Genomic DNA, 25,503 nt, shown 5'->3' with positions numbered 1-25,503 from the left:
AGAATACTACATAAAGTGTAAATATAGTTGTTATACTTTATCAGTTATGCCAATGTACTTAAATATTTTTCCTTTTTTAATTTTTGTATTTTTGCCTACATACAGAGAGAGAAGGTGTGCATGAGGGTGTTCAGAAGTCACGCATCAGCATGCAGCTAATTCACATGAACACAGACGACAAAAACAATAGGCTTGCATGCAACAGCTCTGTAAACTAATACAAATAAACCACTGCTATTTCAGAACAACTGTAGTAGACTAGTGAAAAGGGAGAAGAATTAAACATATAAAACTGTTAGGAAGTCAGTAAATAAAACAGCCACAGAAAGTGAACGACTTAAAATGCCAGCGAGCCCCTAACATAGGTGTAGGTTTTTTTAATGTATATTTTATTATAAAAATCATTCAATAAATCTAAAGACAAAATTATGAGCAACATATACATTAAAGAAAAATATATAGGGTTCATCCCCTTTTAATTTTTAATTTTATATAATACAGGTAGGCTATGGCACCATTAGTCAATTGATTCATTTCTCTTCACAAATGTTCTCTTCCTTTCTCATTGTTCAGTAATACTTGGTATTATTACCTAAAATAGAATCATATCTAGGACTCACTCAAAGGGGTTTACTTTCTGAAGTGAAAAAAATGGTGATTTTGCAGGCAATATGTATCTCATTAGAGGGAGGCTCAAGGACTTGCTTCACAGAAAAGATAACTGAGTTCTAAGGTACTGAATTAGTCAGTAACATAGAAAATTATGTTATAAAGAAATGACAAACCTAGCCTCTGTTTTCCATGTGTTTTAACAGCAGGCTAAGATTTGCTAGTATTTTTCTTGCACAGTGTGATGAAATTAAATGTTAAACATCATGCAAGTGCTTCGTAAAAAGCTCTTAACTCCTGCTTATGCCTGTATGCCTTAGTTAGAGATAATGGTGTCTTGACAGAACCAGTCTGGCCAGAGCCCAGAGGATCCCACTCAGATGGTCACCAACTCAGGCCCTCTTCAGGACCAAGTTTGGTCTGAAGCATTATGGTTACCTGGGCAGCAGGACACACCAACAACTCACTGTTGTACTCTCAACTCTGAGAACACAACTCTAGCCCAAGGTTAGCTTCTTTTCTTATCACAGTAGCTTTAAAGCCAAAGACAAAACAAAACTCCCAAATACCCTAAAGTTAATCTATATCATTGTAAAGTTTCACAGTCTCACTTCACTGGAAGTTAACCAAACAGTTGGATTTTTAAAAGTCTTCCTTTAAAGTTATTCTTTTAAAAAGTTTTTTATATATATAGCTTCTGTATACTAATTATATATTTAAAAATTTAACATTGCAGCCCCTGAGACTGCCGTCCTTAGAAAGGCCTGCTTGGAAAACTGGACTTTGGCTGACATCTGAAAACAGCTCTCACAGCGTTCCCAGTCAACTGTTAGCCAATAAAAGTGGCTCACAGTGCACTAGAAACTTCGTGCAAATAATATGGCTTATGCTGAACACTTGCTTTCCTTCTGGAAGTCTAGACTGACAGAAGGTACATATGTCACCCTCCCCAGTAAAACCCTGGGGCACTGAGCATCTACTGGACTTTCCTGGATATAAACATTGCACAAATATTGCTGTGTTTTTTGTTCTGGAGAAAGAAAGCACTCTGTGTGATCTCTTATCGGAGGGAGAGAGATACGAATGCCTGGATACAGATTCCTCCAGAGTCCATCTGTGTCTTTTTCCCTTATGAACATTGATATCATAAATCTTAGTCATGAATACAACCATATGCTAAGCCCTCTGAGTCTTCTAGCAAATCTCTGATGATAGTGGTGACCGTGGGGATCCCAACACAGATATAGAAAAATAAGGATGTTCTTTAAAGGCTACAAAAGTACAACCCTGTGAGCATGGGGCGCTGGCCCTGGCTCATCCTCTACCCTTCAGTTCCATCATTCCATGTCATGAACTTGCTGCTCTGGAGCATCAACCTGTTTGTAGGCCTCAAGCACACAAAAGCGTGGCTAAATTCCTATGCCTTAGCTTTTGCTGCCCCTCTGCCTGGAGCAACTCTCTGGCCCCAATTCAACCTTGTCTTTTTCCTGGCTAACTCTTTTTCTTCACTTATGTTTTAGCTTAAATGTCATCTCCTCCAGAAAGCCTTCATTAACTCCTCCATTCTTGTTAGGTAGTCCCACTCTGTGCTCCCATAACTGTACAGATCTCAATCATTGCCTTCACTGCAATATATCATAATCTGTTCATAGTCTCTCCTCCTCAGTAGGGCATCAAGTCCATAAGGACAAAATCAGCATCTCACTCATCTTTGAATCCCAGCATCCAGCCCAATGATTGTGATAAAACTGGAGAACAACTAAATGATTTTTAAAGCAATGCACCTATAACTTTCTAGCTTCTGTGGGTTTAAATTTCATTGTTTTCTCATCTCATGCTTTTTATTTAGCTCCTTTCGTCTAGAGAGAGCCCCAGTCCCTAGGGCAAATTTCTGTCATGAGTCATAGGATACATTAGCTGAATGAGTTCCTACTCTCTGCTTCTGACCCTTCAAGCTATAGAAAATTGAAATTTGTTTGAAAGTTGGAAAACAGAGACACTGCTCATCAAATTAGCAATTTAATATTCTTCTGCACATAAAGACATCAAATAATTTATCTTTCAAGTTAAAAGACAGCATATATTTCTATGAATTGAGCCACTAAGAAGAACAAACAGAAGGAGGAGGAGAACAAGAAGGAGGAGAAAGATGAAGAAGGGGGAGAAAGATAAAGAAGAAGAGGAGGAGGAGAGAAAGAAGGAGGAACACAATAAATTAAAGTACAATTAAAAAAAGAAGAGGAGGAGGGAAAGAAGAGAAGGACGGACTGGGGAGGAGAAGCAAGAGAAGGAGGGAGAGGAAGAGTGAGAGGGACAGAGGAAGGAGGAGGCAAAGAAACATGCTTGATAACACATAGAATGGAAAAGTGCTAGTTATAATGCCAGGTACTTGAATAGCCTGACCAATATTGTTTCAACCTGTTCAGGTAAAATCCTTTGGATAGTTTTGTTCAGTTTACAATATTTAAAAGTGTGTGCTTAAATTTACAAAAATAAAACAGATAAGTATATATATATATATACCAAAGATATATACAGAAGAAAGTTATTTATGAGGTTAAAACCATAGATGCACGTTAATAGATATATTTAAAAATTTTAACGGAACATAAATATTATGTTTTTCTATAAGGAAGAGAAAGAACACAGGGGGTTTATGAAACTGGAGGCACAACTGGAACTCAGATAATAAAAGAGACAACTAACAAAAGCATACTTCTTCAAACATCTAAGGATTTTAAAATCAGGAATGTTTAATAAAAGACTTAGTGTGTTTGTGGGCATGGATACATTTCAAAAAAGATCATGCAAAAACCACTTGACGGCCAATAAAAATCTTTAAAATAAGATGTACCACAATTAGTGTACATGAACAATTAGTAATTCATGCAGCTGTAGGATACACAGAAAGCTAAACATACTTACCTAATGGTACGCTATCTAGATCTGTGTAAATAACAGCAAAAAGGAAACAAAAAGCAATACTCCAATCAAAACAGATCCAATGTTAAAAACTCCCACATAAAACAAGATTATGTACCATTTACATGTAGAATAGATGCCATAGCAAACACTTATAAATTTATTTTTAAGGCAGTGAGATATGCAGAGTAAAGTAATGAAACTTGGTTACTATTTTAAGTAATTTAGATAACCAATATGAAAACTTGATTGGTCTTCTTTGCCCATAAAAACTAATTGCTTAATAAGGTTAAGTAAGCCATTTTAAATTGGTAACCATTTCTTGGAATGACAATAATTACCTCGCCAAAATGTACACATGCAAATTAAAGAAAGAATAATTATTAAAAGCATGAGTAAATATAGCATCTATTCAGTCAAGCCATAGGGGAAAGGGATATACTATACCATGTTCAAAAAGCAAAGCTACCATGCAAATTCATTTAACTAAAATTGAGAGCAAATTACCTTGTAAAGCATGGCCTAGTAAAGCATCTAGCTCAGGATTTAATTCTGCCTTCTCTTTCAACATATGGAATAAGAGCTGGTTTTGGGTAGCACTGGTTATTTCTGTTTGTTTGAGTCGACCTTCCAGTACTTTAATTTGAGCCTCTTTCTGGGCAGCCTGAAGACCCTGAAACACAACAAAAAATTATCTTAGGTCATACGAAACAGGATCTACCACACAAAGATCTGTATCAAACAGCAAATGAATATGATATATGGGTTTTGACATCAGATAGACCTCGAGTCATCCCAGCTCCTCCAGTAACTGGCTTAGTGATCATGTACAAGTTCACCTGTCCAAGATGTTATCTTCTGGATTCTCAGTTTCCTCATATGCAAAATGAGATCAATAATAATTACCTTTTAGCACATTGTGAAAATTAAGTGAGATGGCATAAGAACAGAAAGAGTCTAACAGTCCCAACATGGAAAAAAAAAAAAGTGAGTCAGAAACCATTATCACCTTCAACATTTGAGCACGGTTTTCTTACAGGTGACAAATTAGAGCATTTACATTCAAAATAAGAGAATGATTAAATTATTTTTTCTTTTCTGATTTGCTTTTGATCTGTAAAGAATCAATGTTAAATTAGTTATGATACCAAATTTGTTTGCATGCTGAGAAATTTCTTCTAATTTTTCCTTTGTTAAAGCAAAAGGGAAATTATTTCTTCTTTAAGTTGTTTATCTGCTCTAATAAACAAACATAATGGATAACATGCTAATGAAATTAATCTAAATATTTCTTACTCTTCCTGACTCTAAAGAAAGGTAAAAGAAATACTTTCCAATTATGAATAATCTTCTTCCTTATTACAAAGCAAAGGGTTACTATAGAAAGATAAACAAAACTACAATGAATTAGTCAAAACTTAGATTTTCAGTAACAGTGTGGTTGTATCTTACCTTATTGATGCCCATTGACAGGAAGTGATCTAGCAAGTATCGGGCTTCTGTAAGGGTGCAGGCATTAATGACTGCAGTAACATCCAATGTCTCACCTTCTTCCTGTATAAAATCAGCATAATATGATGACCATTACTTTGAGCTGAAAACAGAAGGCAACAGCCTATTGTTTCACATATTTATTTCCTAGTATTGGGTTAGCTAATGAGATGCTCAGATAAGTGCAATATATGATCATTACCCCAAGAAACATAGGGTTTAGTTGAAAAGACACATTTAAGCAGTTAAGAATTCAAGGTGGGATGTAAAGATGACCCATGTGTTATACAAACAACAAATGTTATCACACAATCAGCAGAGAAATCTGAAAAGCAAGCAGGAAGTGGCATACATGTAAAACCTAAGCATTAGATTAGACCAGGAAATAGAAAATACTTTCATGTAAAAACTGAAAGTGCTTTGAACAATAAACAATACAAAAGTACCTTTCATTAAACCATTACGCTTTTTTAAAAATTACAAACCTTTGCTTCTTCCATCTGCATTATGTTGGCCTGACAATCAGAAATACTGTCATTGATGTAATCAATATTAGCAGTCAGTGACTCCATCTCTTCATTGATATTAGCCACATTTTTATCTCCCTCTCCATTCTCCTTGACTATCTTCTCCCTTCTTTTTGAAAGTTTCTCTCGTCTTTTTGTGAGTTCCTCCCGTTGCTATTGAGAAAGCAGGTTGGATTTTAAGAAATTGTGTTCACTTATTTATATACAGTACCATCAAACCCCCCCACCCCCCCAAAAAAACTTGGTAAGTGTTAAATTTACCCAGGGAACAAAATTGGAAGAGTAAAATTAACAGTCAGCTAAGGGGGAGCGTATCTACTCTCTATTTTCCACACCTTGAGGAGTCTATTCATATCTGCCTCCATGTTGGAAATGGTCATCTTCTGCATGATGATGTCTGTGACCCTGCGCTCAAGGAGCTGCCACTTCATGCGAGCTGTCTTGGAAATAAACACTCGGCCAGTCAATCCTTTCCTCTGATATTTTTTCCTATAATCATATAAAACAGACAAGCTCGATTACTTATGCACTTATTTGATTGTGCACTGCCAAATAATGAGCCATTTTTTCATTTAAGTACAACATTCAGTATTAACGGCCAAGAAGATTACATCAGCAGGAACAGAATTATGTAGACCTGTTTCCATTTGTTGCCGGCGTTGGTAAGGCCTGGACTCTTGCCACAGGCATTCTCATTTTCTGCTGGGCTCCTGTCCTTGATGCATCTGTTTCGACAGCAGCTGCACTGGAACCTGTGTCCTGAGCAGGGGCATCAGATGAACTCAGCTTCCGAGTAACTTTCCCAGCCACTTTATCTGACATGGGTCTTACTTGCCGACGAAGAGCTGTAACCTGAAATTGCAGCAAAGGTTGACTCATTCTCTTAGTCTATAGAAATACATCATTTATCTCAAAGTCAGAAGGTTTCTTCCAAATGGTCAGCTTGCTTACTGTACCTCTTCAGTTTTGCGACGTAGAACCACTTCTTGGTTTCTTTTTTGGGCTTCCAGAAGTCTAAGTTGATGCTATAAAATAATATTAAATAAGTGGAAATAGTAAAGTGAAAGATACAATATTTCCTATTCCTATATGAATATATTTCCCCATACCCCTGGGAACTATGAGTTCTTAGCAGAATCTGAGTCAACAACCTTGTATATATTATTACAGGTACAGCTATTTTATTCCAACAAACACAAATAAATACAGATATACCCCATCCGTTTTTGAAAAAATGAAAGGTTATCTCTGTGTTACATACTTTAATTTGATACATTTGGTGCTTACTATGTGCAAGTACTTTTCTAAATGCTTTACAAATGTTATCTTATTTAATTTTGTTAGATATTTTGTTTTAGTTGCTGTTTGAGGTACAAACAGGAAGAAACAAAGCTTAGAATATTTTCAATAGAGTCATCTTATAATATATGCAATAATTATAAACTGTTGTAGACATAGGAGGAATATATATTAATTTGATTAGTACTTATAATAACTATGGATCTTATGGTGGATAAAGTAAATGGACAATAAAATATGTCTGCATTGACTATTAATTTGTTTCTAGGTACTCTCAAAATAAAGATGTCTAATTAGGATTACCTGAAGCCATTCTACAGGCATATAATTTAAGAAAAAATTTTGGACTTAAAAAGAACTCAGAGGCCAGGAGTGGTGGCTCATGCCTGTAATCCCAGCACTTTGGGAGGTCAAGGTGGGAGAATCACTTCAGGTCAGGAGTTCGAGACCAGCCTGGCCAACATGGCAAAACCCTGTCTCTACTAAAAATACAAAATTAGCCAGGCATGGTGGCACGTGCCTCCAATCTCAGCTACTCGGGAGGCTGAGGTGGGAGAATCGCTTGAACCCAGGAGGCAGAGGCTGCAGTGAGCCAAGACTGTGCCACTGCACACCAGCCTGGAGGACACAGTGAGACTCCATCTCAAAAAAAAAAAAAAAAAAAAAGAAAGAAAGAAAGAAAGAAAAGAAAAAAGAAAGAACTTAGGTCTTAATTCCAGTTCTATCATTTATTCAATTCTGTGATCTTGGACAAAGTTTAAGAATGACAGTTCACTACAAACTTCCTTTCTAGTACTTAAATTCTGTTATTTAACAAATAATCACTCGTGTTTTGCATTCAAATTCAAACAGATCATTCATTTTATGTTTATGTATATTTCTGTCTCATCAGATGGGAATTCCTTGAGAAAATGACTTTATCTTATCACAGCCGTATCTTAATTGCCTACCACAATGACTGATATAAAAGCAAAATTAATGTTTTTTAATTAATGAATTATCAGAAATTAAAATTATCATATAGTTTCAAACTTGTTACATTAAATTTCTTCCTATTAAAAACCAAATCTCAAGCTCATTCATATTTTTATATGGTATGTAAATGTCACCCTGAACTTTCTAAGGGTTCAAAGATGAATATAACAAGGAACAATTTTAAAAGGAGGTCAATATGTACACAAGGCAACAAATAAAAGGGAGAGGGAGTATGAATGTTAGCTTTATATGTGACTAGCCAGCATTGTGTCTTTATAATAGAATATAGGCATCATATGTTATGGAAAAGATTCAAAAAGTTCATCCCAGGAGTTCAGTATTGGTCTCCCTATATCTTATATGAATTAGTAATAAAGAAATAGGTAGCATACACTGTAAAGAAATTATTCCCGTTGTTCAAAGGTTTTCATTAAATATAAAATAAACAGCCAAAAAATGGAAAGAACCCAAACGTCTATCAACTGATGAATGGACAAACAAAACATATTCTATCTATATAACCATAAAAAAAGAATGAAGTGCTGATACATGTTATAACATGGCTGAACCTTGAAAACATCGTGTTAAATAAAAGAAGCCAGACACAGCTGGGTGCAGTGGCTCACACCTTTGGGAGGCCGAGGCGGGGTGGATCACTTGAGGTCAGGAGTTCGACACCAGCCTGGCCAACATGGTGAAAACTCATCTCTACTAAAAATACAAAAATTAGCCAGGTGTGGTGGTGCATGCCTGTAGTCCCAGCTGCTCAGGAGGCTGAGGCAGGAGAATGGCTTGAACCTGGGAGGCGGAGGTTAAAGTGAACCAAGATCACGCATTGCACTCCAGCCTGGGCGACAAAGTAAGACTCTGTCTCAAAAAAAAAAAAAAGCAAGACACAAAAGGCCACATCTGGTATGATTCAATTTATATGCAATGTCCACAGGGACAAAATGTAGATTAGTGGCTGCCAGGGGCTGGGGCAATGGTGAGTGACTACCAATGGGTATAGCGTATATTCCTGGAGTAATGAAAATTTTCTGTAATTAGATGGTGGTGATCATTGCACACTTTTGTGAATATACTAAAAACATGAATTGTACACTTTAAAAGGTAAATTTTAGGATAAGTTAATTATATCTCAACTTTTAAAACAATAACAAAAAAAGAATAGGCAACATGTTAGAATGTGCTTCTACTTGATTTCAGTAGGAACAAATCGATAAAAACACAATTTTAAATGCCCAGGAATTAACTGTGACAAATACACTGATTATTAAAATACACTGTCATTGTAGGAGAAAAAAAGAAATAAACATAACCAAAATAGGGGAGTCATCTGGACAAAATATCCGCTATCCACTTTTCTACCTCACTACCCCCTTTTTCTCTATCCCCTTTCCTCTTTACATCCCAAAATAAATTTCCATTTTCTAAAATATGCTTTATGCTCGTATTTTTCCAGGGAGGATTTAGGAAAAGTTGAGCAAGTAAAAAGGGATAATGGCTGAAACCTAACCAATAATAAGGGAAAAAGTGATGGCCTCTTCTTTTTCAAAGAGGCAGTCTTGCTGTGTTGTTGTTCAGACTAGTCTAGAACTCCTGGGCTCAAAGCAATCCTCCGGCCTCAGTCTCTCAAAGTGCTGGCTGGGATTACAAGCATGAGCCACTGCACCCAGCTTCTTCTTTTAAGAAAAAAAAATCATAACTATAATTTTTCACCTAAAAGAAATAATCACATTGCCAAAATTTTGGAAAGAAGAAGAAAAAAAATCAACCATAACTTATAACCCTAACACAACTACAATTCGCACGTTGAGATGTATCCTTTGAATTTTCCTTCACTGAAATCAAGCATGCATTTATTTGTAAAATGACCATGCTTTACACTTAATGCATGGTCATTTTTCAGATAAGTATACAGTTTCAAAATATAAATGGAATGTACCATAATTTCTTTAACCATTCCTCCTACTGTCAGGGATCTTGGTTGTTTTTACTTTTTTCACAATTACAAAGAATCCTACAGTGAAGATTTTGATGCATAGTATTTTTACTTGTTTTACATTATTTTCTTCATCTAAATTCATGGAAGTAGAATCTTGAGTCAAAGGATACAAAAATTTTGATAGTCCTTAGAAAAGCCTCTTCTAATAAGGGCTGGTTGTTAACTCTAGGATTATTTATAAGTACCTCTAGTGATAAAACATTCTTCAGAACCATCCTAAACTTGCTATCTTATATAATACTGCAACTAGTTCCTTGGTCATCCTAGAGATAACCAGTCATTCTTGCCATTGACTTCTATGTCATCATCTGGAAAATAAGCCTCAAATAAAATATATAATATTACAGTGTTTTTTATGAACTCTTATACTGAATTACCATAATCCACATACTGTAATAAATGACATTTTATAAAGTGTATGCTTATCTATTGTCCTTAACCTGCAATTAGTAGTTATGGTTACCAGAAATTTTTCCTCCATTTATTAAACAATCTTTTTCAATGTACAATTTTCTTATATAACTGAGAGTTAAAATCCACTTACATCTCTTTTACGTTGATCCTTTTTCAACTGAGCAATCTCTCTGTTTCTTCTAGACTCAGTCAGTCTGGCTTTCTCTTGTTCTTCTTTCATTTGTTTCATTAGGCGAACCTAATCAATTAGGTATAGACATCTATTGAAATTACTCTGTCACAACATTCATTAAATCAACCACATATATGGAAGTAAGTTCTTAGAATTCTGAATACTTAACATGGAAACATGCAGTTTTGCTGCACGTTTAAAGTGGGCAATTCTTATTTCTGTGGGATTCATATATTTCTATTTCTAATACATTTTTATTAAATTGCTTAGTATTCTATGCTTTTTGTATTCAATATTCAGTTGTTCTGCAACTTGAAATCTTGATACTTAGCTTACTATCAGTAGCTGTGTGACCTTGATCGAATTACTTTACCTCTCTAGGCTTTGGTTTGCTCATCTATAAAATGGAAGTAATATTTCCACAGCATTGGATTTTTGTGAGAATTCAACCAGTTAACACCCACACAGCGTTTTAACAGTACCTGGCACTTGAATTCTCAACAACTTAATAAGCACTTAATAATTTTAGCTACTGTTGTTATCAGCAACTACACAACATAATAATCAAATGACAGTTACGTGCCTCATAACATTTAACTCAACAATGAACCACACTTAAGACAGTGGTTTCATAAGATTATAGTGGAGCTAAAAAATTCCTATTGCCTAGTGATGTAATAATGTCATAACATCACATTACAAAGCACTACACCCGTTTGCAGTAGTGCTGGTATAAACAACCCTACTGTGCTGCTAGTCATATTAAGTATAGTCCACACAATTATGTATAGTCCATAATACCTGATAAGGATAATAAATGACTATGCTATTGGTTTATGTATTTACTATACTATACTTTTTATAGATATTTTGGACTTATGAAAAAAAAAGTTAACTATAAAGCAGCCTCAGGCAAGCCCTTGAGAAGATATTTAAGAAGAAGGCATTGTTATCATAGGAGATGACAGCTCCATGTGTGTTAATGCTCCGGAAGGCCTTCCAGTGAGACAAGATGGGGAGGTGAAGACGGTGATATTGATGATCCTCACTCTGCATAGGCCTAGGCTATTGTGCGTGTTTGTGTTTTAGTTTTAACAAAAAAGTTTAAAAAGTAAAAAATATAAAAATTTAAAATAGATAAAAGCTTACAGAATGATGATATAAAGAAAAAATATTTTTGTACGGCTATACAGTGCATTTGTGTTTTAAACTGTGATATTTCAAAAGAGTCAAAAAGTTTTTTAACTTAAAATACTTATAAAATAAAAAAATTACAGTAAGCCAAGGTTAATTTATCACTGAGGAGAGTTTTTAAAATAAATTTAGTGTAGCTTAAGTGTGTAGAGTATTGACAAAGTCCACAGCAGTGTATAGCTATGTCCTAGGACTTCACGTTCATTCACCATTCACTCACTGACTCACACAGAGCAACTTACAGTCCTGCAAACTCCCTTCATGGTAAGTGCATACCTTACAGGCATACCTTGGAGACCTTGCAGGTTTGGTTCCAGAGCACCGCAAAAAGGTGAATATCACATTAAAGCAAGTCACACAAATTTATTTGGTTTCCCAGCGCATATAAAGTTATGTTTATACTATACAGTAGTCTATTAGGTGTGCAATAGCATCATGTCTAAAAAAATAATGTGCATGCCTTAATCAAAAAACTTAATTGTTAAAAGAAACATGCTGACAGAGACATGAAGTGAGCAAATGCTGTTGGAAAAATAGTGCCAACAGACATCCTCAAGGCAGGGTTGCCACAAACATTCAATTTGTAAAAAATGCAATATCTGCAAAGGGTAATAAAGCAAATCACAGTAAAATCAGGAATGCCTGTAAAAGTATACAATTTTTGGCTGGGCACAGTGGCTCATGCCTTTAATCCCAGCACTTTGGGAGGTCGAGGTAAGTGGATCAGCTGAGGTCAGGAGTTTGAGACCAGCCTGACCAATATGGTGAAACCCTGTCTCTACTAAAAATACAAAAATTAGCTGGCCATGGTGGTGTGCACCTATAGTCCCAGCTACTGGGGAGGCTGAGAAAGGAGAACTGCTTGAACCTAGGAGGTGGGCAACAGAGCGAGACTCCCTCTCAAAAAAAAAAAAAAAAAGTGTACCATTTTTTATCTTTTTTACTATATTTTTTACAATACCTTTTCTATGTTTAGATATGTTTAGATACACAAATATTTAGCATTGTGTTAAAATTGCCTAGAGTATTCAGCATAGTAACATGCTGTACAGGTTTGTAGCCTAGGAGCAACAGGCTGTACCACATAGCCTAGGTGTGTAGTAGGCTATACCATCGTAGTTTGTATAAGTACACTCCATGATGTTTGCACAATAATGAAATCACCTAAAAATGCATTTCTCAGAATGTACCATCATTAAGCAATGCAAGATTATACTTTCTAAATCACTTCCATATTTGCTATTTTATTGCTATTTTAAGAAAACTACACTGACTTTCATGAAAGATGTAAAGAATAATTAATCAAAAACAGATAACAGATCAGGATTTGCACACTGTCTTTGGACAGGGGAAGAAAATTAGTGCTTCTCTAAATATAGGAATGATAAACACTAAATTTAAGACAGTTATTAGCTATTGGAGAATGGGGAATATGATCAGGAAGAGATAAACAGAAGGCTTACTGTATATCTGTAATGCTTAATATTTTAAACTAGACTGTGGATACAGTGTTTGTTATTATGTATGCTTTCTTGCATATTTGAAATATTTTATACTTTTGTTAAGCTTGCATAAGAGTTTTAAGAGAAGAAATACCTATCAATGTCTAAGAAGCCCTGATGAGCACATGATTTTCAGCTACTCTGAAGAAAGGCTTTGATGAGGAATGACTATTAGAAACAACTTCTAATTGCCAAAGGAAAGTACATCATTTGTAAGATTGGGTTACCTTTATCGAATATGGAAAGAACCACAAGAGTTGTTTATTTTTTGTCCCAAATGACAAAATCATACTGAACATCAAACGTTAATGGAAAAAAATAATCAATACCTTTGTTTTTTTCATTTCCATCACATCCTGCTGCAATTTCTTCAATTGCTTTTCATACTGAGACTGATTTTTAAGCAACCTTGCGTGTTCTTTTTGAGCTGCTTGAAGTCTCTGCAGTTCTTTGTTCATGGCTTGGAGTTTCTTTTCATATTCAGACCTAACTTTTTTTGCTTTTTCTTCTGAGTAAGATTCTACGGAGCCTAAATGACCAGAGGACATTTTTATATGTTTTTTTGTGAGACACAGATTTTTATTTCACAGATTTACAGTCCATATCCTAAGAGAAGAGCTACTTCCCAAACACCCACATCTCAGAAGACTAGGGTGTCTTTCAATCATTCTCTCTTTTACTATCTACTCTTAACCTGTTTAATGATTATTGAAGCTTATTTATTAATATGTTATGTTAAAATGTCCCCAACATAAATCAAAACATTAAAACAACCATAAATTTGTATAAAGTAAGTAAACAGCCTAGGCAGATATCGGTATGAAAAAACAAAACAAATAACAATATTTAACATTATGAGACAAATTAACAAATAATGTGGCCAAAAAGTATTTACAAGCTACATATAACTTTTAAATAAAAGGCACAAACTTTGACTTGCAAAAACAAAACAAATAAATAACAAAAAAGGGTTTAATATGGCTCTATTTTTTTTCTTCTAAAGGAAAAGATAAAAACCCATTCTGAAGATTTAGCTTGAACTTTCATTTGAATTAAATATAATTCTTACCTAAGTTTTGAAGCACCTGGTCTCTTTCAAGCTGAGTATCCCGAATTTTATGTTGCAGCATCATTAGCTTCTCTTCATACTGCTTTTTCAGAGTCTGCAGTCTTTTCTGGCTGTTTTCTAGTTCATCAATCAGCTTTTGCTTAATTGCAATTTCACAAGTAATGTTTGCCAAGTCTGCTTGATAATTGGCTATTTATAAAAGAAGAAAATAAAAATCCTGGTGCTAGGCCAAAATATCAGAATTCTAGCTTTCAAGCAAGACCATAAAAACCATCAACTAGGTATTTTTATTCACTTAGTAGTTATTAGAAAAATTTCCTGGAAAAACCAACAACCAAAAGGTGAATGAGATAAAGAGTGTTCATTTTGGTCAAGGACAATGCTATTTGTATTAGGTAAGAATGGAAATCACACAATGACTAAATCCAGTAAGAGAAGTAACTCATTTGTTTAGCACATAAGCCTTGGAAGGCAAATGTAGGTCAGTGGTCACAGAAGTTGCTTTCATCAAGTATGAAATAGAGAATGTTAAGAGTTTTCTGTCATGGTTTAAACAACTTCCCAAAATGAATTTTTGCCCTTATACCAAAGGGCAAGTACCTTTTTCATCTGATTCAGAATCTGATTCATCAGAACTTTCACCCCCATCAATGTCATCTTCCTCCTCCTCCTCCTCCTCTTCTTCATCCTCATGATCACTCACTTCTTGACTTTCTTCCTAAAATGTGATTTGTAAAAATTAATAGCACAATATTGGCAAAACAAACTGACTCCCTCATTGAGAGAGGCTGCTGGAGTACAAAGTACGGAAACATAAAAAAATTCACTTTTCATCAGTATAAAAATGTTAAGGTTATTACAGAGTAATTTTGTCTTAAATCAAAAAGTATTTCATCTCTCATAGTATTCTACCCCTGACTCCCCAACACAATGCTTTCACAATACATAAGATTGAGAGTTGTCAATATTTTATAGCTTGTATCTCTGAAGAAACATCTTCAAAGAAATAGATTAAACAGAATGCATCATAAGCAGTTCACTTTTCTACAAGTAAGTTAGTAAGTTATCATCAACCAAGAACAACCAAACCTGGTGACTAAAACTGACAAGTTCATTCTTTCATACTTACCACTTCTAATTCATTGTTTTCTCTTTCCGAAACACCCTTTTCTTCTTTCTTCTCTTGGTCAGTGTCTGTATTATCCTCTTTACCAGCCACACTAAAAAAAGGAACATAAGGGTATGGTGTTAAAATAGAAAGGAAAATTATTCACTTTTTTTCCCTCAGATTTTTAGAAGCCATCAATGATTTGTGAAAACAAACTTTAAATGTTGGTCACTTAACTGAGCAAAGCTATTCTATCTGATGCTTCAGAGAAAAATGGAAATTGCTAATCAATCAACAGAGTAATGATTTATATCACTGGAGAAAAGCTTATTTTCAGAAAACACTGAGGAATAGATTATGCCCAAAAGCACGAGACCTCGACACCCCTAAGAACTAGTCACAGTAGCAGCCAATTAACTAGAATGTAAGGCAATTTAAATGGAAAAGAAATCAAACATTTTTGTTTTCTCATCTGAATACAAAAAAACTTCTCTCATATAAATACAAAGATATAAAAAACTACATTTTCACTGATGTCCTAATACATTTAAGAGTAAATTTAAAGTTCCAGTTTAAATCTGCCCACAGTAAGCTTGTCTACACTAGCTATATCCATCAGTATTTTCAGGTCTCCTTCAGGTAGTGGCACAGGCTCTTTTTCCTTAGGCTGCCCGTACAGCACAAGGCTACTTCTCATTATGGTCTCACACAATGTGTCTTTGCATATCAAAAACTGTCTAATGTTCAGGCTGCCCTTTGATTGAAGAGAAAATTTCAGGGTCTGCCGTAAGATTCACCTTATAATTGGAAGCTCTCCTCTTAAGTTACCTAGTACCTACAGCCATAACTACACACATACCAGGGAATGATTATAGCTAAATTAATTCGGCCCTGGTGGCCCTGAGGAAAAGAGAGAAGTTTCGTATACCCAAATAACTCTAATCCTTTGTGGGTTTAGCAATCAACTATGCACAGAAATTACACTACTGATCACTAGACTCACATATTTAATTAAGCTAAACAACATTAAGTGAACTTTAAATGAATCTATATATGAACTATTTCCTTTTGTGCTATAGTAGCATTTTAAAATCATTAAAAAGCACTTTGAGAGGCTGAGGCGGGCAGATCACGAGGTCAGGCATTCGAGTCCAGCCTGGCCAACATAGTGAAACCCCGTCTCTACTAAAAATACAAAACAGCCTGGCATAGTGACGCACACTTGTAATCCCAGCTACTAAGGAGGCTGGGGCAGGAGAATCGCTTGAACCCGGGAGGTAGAGGTTGCAGTAAGGCAAGATTGCGCCACTGCACTCTAGCCCAGGCAACAGAGCGAGACTCTGTCTCAAAAATAAATAAATTAATTAATTACAATAAATTTAAAAAATAAATAAATAGAATACTCAAATAATGCAATATTCTAAAAGTAAAATTCCTCTACAAAAAAAACTTTACAACTTTATCATAATAGCTTAATAACAGCTATCATGTTTTCATATATTCTTCTATATTAAATAATTTCCCTAATACATGGATTGATTTTTAGCTTCTAGGCTAAAAACTTAATCTCATTTAGGCCCTATTATAACTATAACTTTAATGATTAACTCTAGGTTTCTATTCTCAGAGATATTTTTCTACTGAGCACTATGAATATAAATACTTTTCCCTTGTAAGGACTTTTCAGAGTTTGTCATTTATGTTTATGTTATTATTTATTTAGTGTCTGTATTTCTCACTAGGCAGTCAGCTTCCTAAGGGAAGGGATCGTGTCTGTTTGCCTCCACATTACATCCCTAGTACCCAGGTCCTGGCACATAATGAATGTGAAGTAAGTGTTTGTTAAATAAACCAATCCCTGTGACTATGCATGAGCACCTCTGTTTGAACATGCCTATGTGTCTCATGCACTAGCTCGGTTGGAGCAGAATGGTACAGTTTCAAAAATGCATAAAGATGCATGAGAGACAGCATATATACGGAGAGAGAAGAAAGTACAAGTAGGAGTACCAATACAACAGTCTTAACTGGAAATGAATGAAGTAAACTGTAACAGGGTTCCATGAGTGTTGTTAAATCATTTGGATGGAGAAAAATGTGCTTGAAGAAAAGTAGGAACCACCTAGAAAGAACTCTTATGATAAACAAGAAATAATTTTATGTGATATACTGAATGCCTCTCTTAGGTTGCTTATAATATACTAGGACTGCTGATTTTCCACCATCGTGCAGTTCAAGATGAAAATCTAGAAAGAAATTCCCCTTTCATCCAATCATCAATTAAAAGGCCAGCAGCATGTACTCAAACAGTGCTATACTTGAGGCTTAGGTCTAAGGTGTAGGGCTAGGAAAGGACAATTTGTAGGGAGACATCTCCCAGCAGGCTTTCCAGTTCCCTCTCCTGGGCAGTCTCCCTTTCTCACCTGTGACTGCTACAGAATACAGTTTTCATTATTCTCTGTTCTTGTATTACTTCAAGTTCCAATCAAATCACATTATACTTAAGTTTACAGCCATACAACCACCTTATTCCAAACATTTGACCCAACATATCGTTCTACTCCCCGCTCCAACTCACTGATATCCAGTTAGATGTTCTTTCACTTCTACATTAACTCATATATTATAAGTCATTCGTGCCACTTCTGATGTGGAAAAATCAGCAGTCATAACTTTACATTATTAATTTAAAGGCTTAAACTTTTAAAATACAAGTTGATAGCTATAATTTTTATACCTCAAATATTGAAGTTTTCCTCAGTAAACCGAGGCAAATTGATATCTAAAATAAGTATCTAAGTAGCAATGGAAGATATTTAAATTTGTGCTTTATATAGAATCAGAAGCTTGGGAGCTGGAAGGAACATTAGCAATTAACCCCTTCATTTGACAAACAAAAAGGGAACTGTGGCCTGGAGAAGTGAATCCCCTCAAGAGAACTAAAACCAGTTATCCTGACTCCCAGAACATTTCAAAGTTCAGCTCACAGACTGGAAGCATCTGCACCACCTGGGAGCTTATTACTTATGCAGAATCTCAGGCTCCACCTCAGTCCTACTGAATCAGAATCTGCATTTTATCAAAATCCCTAGGAGATCTGTACACACGACTATGTTTGAGAAGTTGTTCTGTAACCACCCAACCACTCTGCTTTTGCTATCCTTCAGGGATCATGTAAAGATGGGAGTAAACTCCTTTCACTGAGTACATTTAAAGGACTTGAATATTTTATGGTGATTAAATGCTTCCACACACAACTTTAATGATGCATCTTATTTTTACCTTTCAGAATAGAAGAAATTTCACAATTGTAATGCCTTAACTTAATTCCAATAATAAACATGTTGTCCTAAATATGTATTGCTTAGGTGAGTTATAGTATGACCAATAAAAAATTAAAATTATAGCCTAAGTACTTTAAAGAACCTATGGGCTTATGGCATGTAAGTATAAAAACTTTAGAATACTATATAACATATTAATATAATTATAAAATAAAAATTATAAGGTAATTTAAAGAAAAACATTTTAAGCTTTAAGATATTTAAAGTAAGATATTCATTTAACTAATTGCATAGTATAAGTTCTCAAGTTCTTAAGTAAAAGATGAATGTCTAAAGTAGGGCTTCCAAAATAGTTAAATATTACCTTGAAACTAGTATATTTTCTTAATCATTTTGACTATGTAATCTAGAGATTTGTTTAGGAAAATCTATGAAGAAAACTTCTGATAAGAAGGAAAATACCACTTATCTTTGGTTAAATAATCATAATTCTGAATCAGTAAAATGCAATCAAGAATATTATTCTAAATTTTGCTCGTTTCAAATGAAAAAAAAGCAACTATCCTGTTTTTGATGTCCACTTCAAATACATTTTAAAAGCAAAAATTGTTTTTCTATTTCAACCTTAAGAATGTCTTATAAATCTTATTTGTAATGAGGCCACAGTTTCCTTTTGTTTGTTGTCATTTTAATGGTTTTTTTTCCAGTAAAGATTATACCAAATAAAGAAGAGAGAGACAGAGGTCCACCCATGACTCAGCATGTGCTACAACAAAATGTCAATTTCCACTCTGCTCACAAGTTTCTGTAAGACAAAGAATTACTGTTGTTTTTTCTTTTTTTAATAAATCAAATGGCAGGGGTTTTAGGGTTATTTTTATCCTACAAAAGGTAAGTCATCATCATAATTATCATAGTTTATTCTGTAATCACATGAAACTGCCTGAATTTTAATTCAAGTATCTAGTGAAGATTTTATTCTTAAAAAGTATTTTCTTAAAAATTTATTACAGTGTTCTTGTTAGTTTTATAAAATCAGCATTACTTTTAGGAGCAGCCCAGTTTATCTAGTCTGAAACAATCTATAATACTATAACACATTTCCTTGTGAATGGCAACTAAGTATTTAAACGACATTTTAATAAAAAACCTGGGAAATATTCCAACCTTCTTTCTTCTCGATTGCTTTCCTCAAGTTTCTGTAGCCTTCAAAATCACGAGGCACAGTATTGGAAGGCCAAGCCAATGAAGGACAAACCAGACAGTAAAAAGCGAAAGTGATAAGAAGGTAAAAATGATACATGAGCTTGAAGACTTTAAAATAAATTTTAAAAGATATCATCAAAGGACAATACACAGTAAAAAGGCAATACATTTGTATGAATAAAAAGTAAGTAGAAAATCAAGCAGCAATATATCTAAGAAGAGTATATAGACTATCAGTTGAAATTATGCAGCAGCAAAATGTATAGTCTCAATTTATAAAAGTTGATAAGGATTAGGCATGCTTGGATGCCTTTTCTTTTAGTCTGAAGTGGGTCAATTTACTCAGCTTCCCCCAAAAAAGACCACTTTCAATAATATTCTCTTTCAAGCCTTTACAGAAGACCTTTTAATGGCATCATTAAAAGAATTTCACAAAGTAATGCCTTTATACCATAATATGAAAATACCACTAATACTACATTCTAGGATACTACTTTTAAAAACATACTTTCTGTTTTAATATACTACATATGAATATCAATAAATCTAAAAAAAAATCTGATTTCAAAGTTATACATGAAATGGTATTGCAGGCAAATGAATATGGTTGTTATGATATCTGTGAAAAACTGTAATTTTATTAATTGAAAATAAAATTTCACACTGGGATTAAAGAGTTTACTAATTATTATAAACTAACTACTGAAAGGGCATATCTATAAAGCAACAGTGGCAAAAAAAAAAGGGGGTGGGGAGAAAAGTAGTACTTTCCATTAGTAAGATTGTTTTTTAACCAGAAACATATAAGAAATATCATGTGTAAAGGGTTTTAAAGATAAAGAATATTCAATATTAAAACTTGGGGATCTTTACTCAATGGAATGTACTGTATACCAGTATTTGTCATGTAGACAAAAAGACAGATGTGCTAGGCTCTGATTAAGCATATGGCAACTTTGATATAGAACACTTCCACCCAGAATATTTTTCAGAATCATCAATATTTTAAAATGAAGAGATTGAATCAGAGGTATGAGTTATTTTATCAAGCCAGTTCTTTTCATTTTAATTTCATAATATAAGTGCTCCCATGTGATTCTTATTTATTGGTCTGTGATTGTTTTCACATCAACTTATATGCCGCCATTATAAGACGAGACTAGCAATCTTTCTGAGAAAAAGTCTACAAATATATACCAGTAATCAAATGGTCCAGTATAGTGATTAGAAAAAGCAAAGTAAAGCCACTGCCTAAGAAATCTGTGTGTTTCTAGAGTTTCAACCCAACACCACTAAATACAAATCAGTGCAGTCTGATCGATGAGTGAAGTTTTTTATGTTGCAAGTCATTTAAAGCTAGATATCCAAAAATATGGGATTTAATGTGTGAATGGTAAATTTTCCTCGTCCACATACACAAAAAATGCAAAAAACTTTTATGTCTACTCTATGCCTATACTAATGATAACGAGCTACAATGGCTCAGATAATGTGATTCCCTCATGAAGAACCCAGATTTTCTATTTTCAATATAGAGACTTTTGTTAGCTTATACAAGAAAGCTATATTAAAATATACAGTTGACATGAGCTAGCAAGTACATAAACTTTACATGCCTCCTAAATTGCCTTTTTAAAAACCATTCCAATCAATAGTTCGAAAAGACAATGAAGGGACAGAGAAATAAACGAATAATCTAACACCTCTCCATAACTTAAAGGAAAACTTTAGTTTTTACTTCACTTAGTTCCCCTACAATGCTTCTTCTACAGTTAAAGAGAATGACAATTCTTGCCAACCATTCTAACATTTGTGTAACTGAAAGATATGCAACATAGTTTAATTGTTATTTTCTTACTATCTACACCTCTGGATTATTCTACAGCTCAACAGAAAATAAGCACAAAAAGGTAGAAGAGCAAACCTTAAAACCTCACATATTAGCTATTAGTTATAGTTCTGATACAGACTGATGCAGAAGAAGGTGAAACTTTCAAACAGCATTTGTGGCATCCTTCTTAAACACAAACGCAGCTTCTGGCATTAAAATGATCCAGTTACCACTCTTCCTATCAACTCTTACATTGTCAGAGGCCCTATAGCCACTCCAACCAAAAATCTACAACACAAAACAATAAATTAAAAGACACAGAGCTTCCAAAGAATTTGTGAATTCAGTGACAAGGAAAGGAGGCAGCTATAGAAGCTAGGACAGCTTAGAAGAGCTGAATCCAAAGGTCAAACAAGCCCCAGACAGGTTTTAGAAACTCACAGCCACAACAAGATAAAAAAAAAACCAACCAAACAAACAAACAAAAAACCTTTTCTACTCTTTTTTTCATTAGATTATGCTGCCTAACATATTTTGTTGTATGGATTAATATCCTCTTTAAAAATTCCAAATACCCCTACAAAGGAAGCTTGTTGGTTATCAGACATTTCCACTGGTATGAATTCCTTTAGTCAAATGGCTTTGTTCCTGAGTTTGAATTTAAGGAGATCAGAGAAAAAAATAGATAATTTTGAAATTGGGAGTACTTCAGGGTAGGGCAGAATTAGGTGAGAACTGGACCACATAAGGGAGGAATGGATCAAGGTAGCATGGGGACACAGGAAGGTCAGTAAGAACGAATGGCTAAAGCAGAAATTCCCATTTTTCCCCCAAAGATTGGCCTACACCCATGAGAAGGAAAGAAGGTTCTTTCCCCTGTCTTGCCTTTTCTTGCTCCCTTCTGAATTATTCTTACCATACTATAAAATGGGCAGAAATCATTTTATGTGAGTGAGCTGGGAAATTTGGATATCATGTATTTACAATACTTGCTAGAGAAAAATCAGTCCAAAGTTTCAATTAATTTTTAATTGAACCTCTTGTATGTGTAAGGTTGAGGTAGACCCACATTTTGCAATGCCCTCTCTGACAAATAAAATAGATAAACATGAAGCATGGAATGCAACTCAACCAGAATCAATGCATCCAAACAGGAGCTATCACTTCCAAGGAGCTCCTGTGGAAAACTGAGCACTTTAGTAAAGCTGCTATCCTTCTAAACATTTCTGGAACTCTAGGTTTATTGTATGCTGGTTCTTTACCAACTTGTAGGGACTCCTTTGGCTAAATGAGGGCTTACCTACATTTTAAAAATAGAAATTGGCATTACATACAGTTAAAAGTTATTGGGATCCAAGTGTGATGAACAAAGTGCTTTATCAAACTAAGTAAAACAGGATTGGTTTTCATTTTTTAATTCAAAAAAACATTTGATTATAGTGTGGTAAGACATATTCCATTAAATATTATAAATTTTTATATGTAGCAATAAAAATTTATAAATTGGCTCTAAAAATGTTTACAGTTATATGGTATAGTACACAAGAAAAATTTTTTAGATTCACAAATTATATAGGTGTCAGTTTTACAAAATTATATAGGTGTCAGTGTACGAAGGTACACTACAGCATGTGTGAAAATGCTCTTAAAAATGTTTGTATATAGCACTCTATAGGTGTATTAATTTTTAGAAAGTATTAATTTGTTTTTCTCATTCTAAGCTATCTTTCATTTCTTATCTGGCTCACTCACAAATATTTTATCTCTAATTATGTGTCTTTTTGTTAGGAAATAAATTATTTTCTTCACTTAGGCTTTTATGTTTAAATCCAGTTGTTTGGTGAGTTATTAGTATTAACATCTATTATTTTTATTGTAATAATTATTACAACTACATAATCACTGAATTAGTCACAACCGCTATTAAAATGTTAAAAACAGCCTAGATTTCTATTGGGATCCTTATTTATTTTTCATTAGTCATATTCAACAGGTGATTAAGGAAATATCTCTAAATTTACCTCAAAAGGAAAAAGCAGTATCAGTTGTGACCTTAAAAAATAAGCTTTGCTTATACTTACTTATTATTTATGAATACAAATGACCTAGACCTTTAAAAACAAGTCATACCATTTGACATTTTGACCAACTACAGAAGTGGATTTTACAAGTTAAGTGATAAGTCATGTGCAAAAGTCTTATGTTAATTCGAGCAGTAAATTGGGTAACACTAGTTTCGATAATCCTATGATCATTATTTCAGTTTCAATTGCCCTCCATAAGGACAGAGCTAATCATTATACATTTCTTAATGCTGCCATAATCAATGATCCATGAAAACATCTAAGACATTAATATCTCAAGAGTGCAATTTCAATTGCAATGCCTACTAACCATAACGTATAATTCCTTGCTTTAATCATTATTTTTAAACTCAGGAACACAAAGCAGAATGGGAAGAATTTAAACTTCCAATGACTTTGATCAACTGGCTGCTCCAGGAAGAAATGCCTGGCTACCTAAATACATTTTTAAATAAACTGAGCAAAGCAGCAGGTAGGCTAAACGTCTACATCAATTCTACAAAGCATTCCTCCTGTAACAAACCAGGTGGCAAATAAGATGATTTTGCTTCCTTTTGAATATCTAGCCAAAAATGTTTAAATTTAATTTGACTGGCATGCTCAAAATATAGTCTCTGTAAGCAATCTGACTGCACCATAGAATCAGTGTGTAAACATGTAAAGAATTTATGAGTATTTAACCACTTACACATTACAAGTGGTTAAATTTTCATTTTCTTCCTCTCCTTTGCACCCGGTTGATTTCAGAGGGACATAGTATCAGGATGCAAAGAAGAGAAAGCCCAGAACAGTGGTGAAAAGCTGAGTAACTCCTTGTTGGAAGATTCAAAAAGCCTGAAATAGCATAAATAATTTTCACATAATCAAATTAGAAACCCTGCAGAAAATATTTGAGAGACCAAATGACATTACATGACATTCTGATGGATTAGTTTAGCCTTTAGTTAAACTAATCTAGACAGGGATGAAAATATCCATGAGACTATTTAATTACATTAGGAAATGGGGAAAAAATGAAAACACTGAGTTGTAATGGTACAGCAAGCTTTGCTGAAAAGCAAAATAAATGGAATGCAAAAGCAGCTATTTGAAGAAATAATAAAATAATTTATAATAGTAATTTTATATTGTCATGTTCTAAATAAAATTCATTACCATGTTATTACAATTAAATCTATTTTTCTTACATATAAGTAGAGATAAACCATTAAAAACTAGATAGTTGTAGTTTCAGCTAACATAGTGATTTATTTCATATATTAAGGTACTCATGAGACTATGTATGCTCTTTATAATTGCAAATTAAAATACCCTGAAAAGGAAATAGAGATTCATTTAGCAGTGATTTTATAATCCCACCTTTTTTTCTTCCTCTTTTCTTTTCTTTTCAACTTCTCTAAATCTTTTTTTGCTAGGTCTATAATTTCAATGGTTTCTTTGTCTGAGGATAGTATGGTAGGAGAAAAAGTTGATGATCCGCTGAAATATGGCGCTCTTGCTGTGGCTCTTGTCAAGTTTTTTCGAAGGTTCTCATTCACTGCTTCACTTTCTAATAATTTTGCCCTAGCAAATAAAAATATATTTAAATAGGGAGCATTTTTCTCTGTGGATAAAAATACATAACATTAAGTGTACCACACTACCATTTCTTAAGTGTACAGCTCTGTAGCACTAAGCAAATCTATATTGTTCTGCAACCGTCACCACCATCCATCTCCAGAAATTTTTTATCTTCCCATACTGAGACTCTATACCCATGAAATATTAACTTCCCCTCAGCCCCTCTACCTCAGCTCTGGCATCCATCATTC

General features: G+C 34.2%; 1 protein-coding gene across 17 annotated transcripts in view; it reads right to left on the bottom strand.

Moving 5' to 3' along the window:
• KIF21A (kinesin family member 21A) overlaps window positions 1–25,503 on the bottom strand; it is a 149,883-nt gene that overhangs the window by 33,532 nt on the left and 90,848 nt on the right. For 8 of the 17 annotated variants that reach the window (XM_034936028.3, XM_034936029.3, XM_034936030.3 and 5 more), the window contains exons 11-24: window positions 25,052–25,255; window positions 19,739–19,777; window positions 15,309–15,399; window positions 14,780–14,897; window positions 14,180–14,368; window positions 13,440–13,639; window positions 10,373–10,480; window positions 6,506–6,574; window positions 6,187–6,401; window positions 5,885–6,038; window positions 5,508–5,702; window positions 4,984–5,085; window positions 4,039–4,204; window positions 3,535–3,555 (exon numbers count right to left, since the gene is read on the bottom strand). In XM_034936028.3, coding sequence (XP_034791919.1) covers window positions 3,535–3,555; window positions 4,039–4,204; window positions 4,984–5,085; window positions 5,508–5,702; window positions 5,885–6,038; window positions 6,187–6,401; window positions 6,506–6,574; window positions 10,373–10,480; window positions 13,440–13,639; window positions 14,180–14,368; window positions 14,780–14,897; window positions 15,309–15,399; window positions 19,739–19,777; window positions 25,052–25,255 — 1,871 coding nt within the window. The remainder of the gene's footprint in view (window positions 1–3,534; window positions 3,556–4,038; window positions 4,205–4,983; window positions 5,086–5,507; window positions 5,703–5,884; window positions 6,039–6,186; window positions 6,402–6,505; window positions 6,575–10,372; window positions 10,481–13,439; window positions 13,640–14,179; window positions 14,369–14,779; window positions 14,898–15,308; window positions 15,400–19,738; window positions 19,778–25,051; window positions 25,256–25,503) is intronic. The other 9 variants (XM_034936031.3, XM_055095744.2, XM_055095745.2 and 6 more) reach the window with 3 other exon arrangements.

Source organism: Pan paniscus, chromosome 10 (assembly GCF_029289425.2).
Source record: "Pan paniscus chromosome 10, NHGRI_mPanPan1-v2.0_pri, whole genome shotgun sequence".
NCBI lineage: Eukaryota > Metazoa > Chordata > Mammalia > Primates > Hominidae > Pan > Pan paniscus.
Note: the sequence above shows the minus strand (reverse complement) of the source record. Positions and strands in the feature narration are given on the sequence as shown.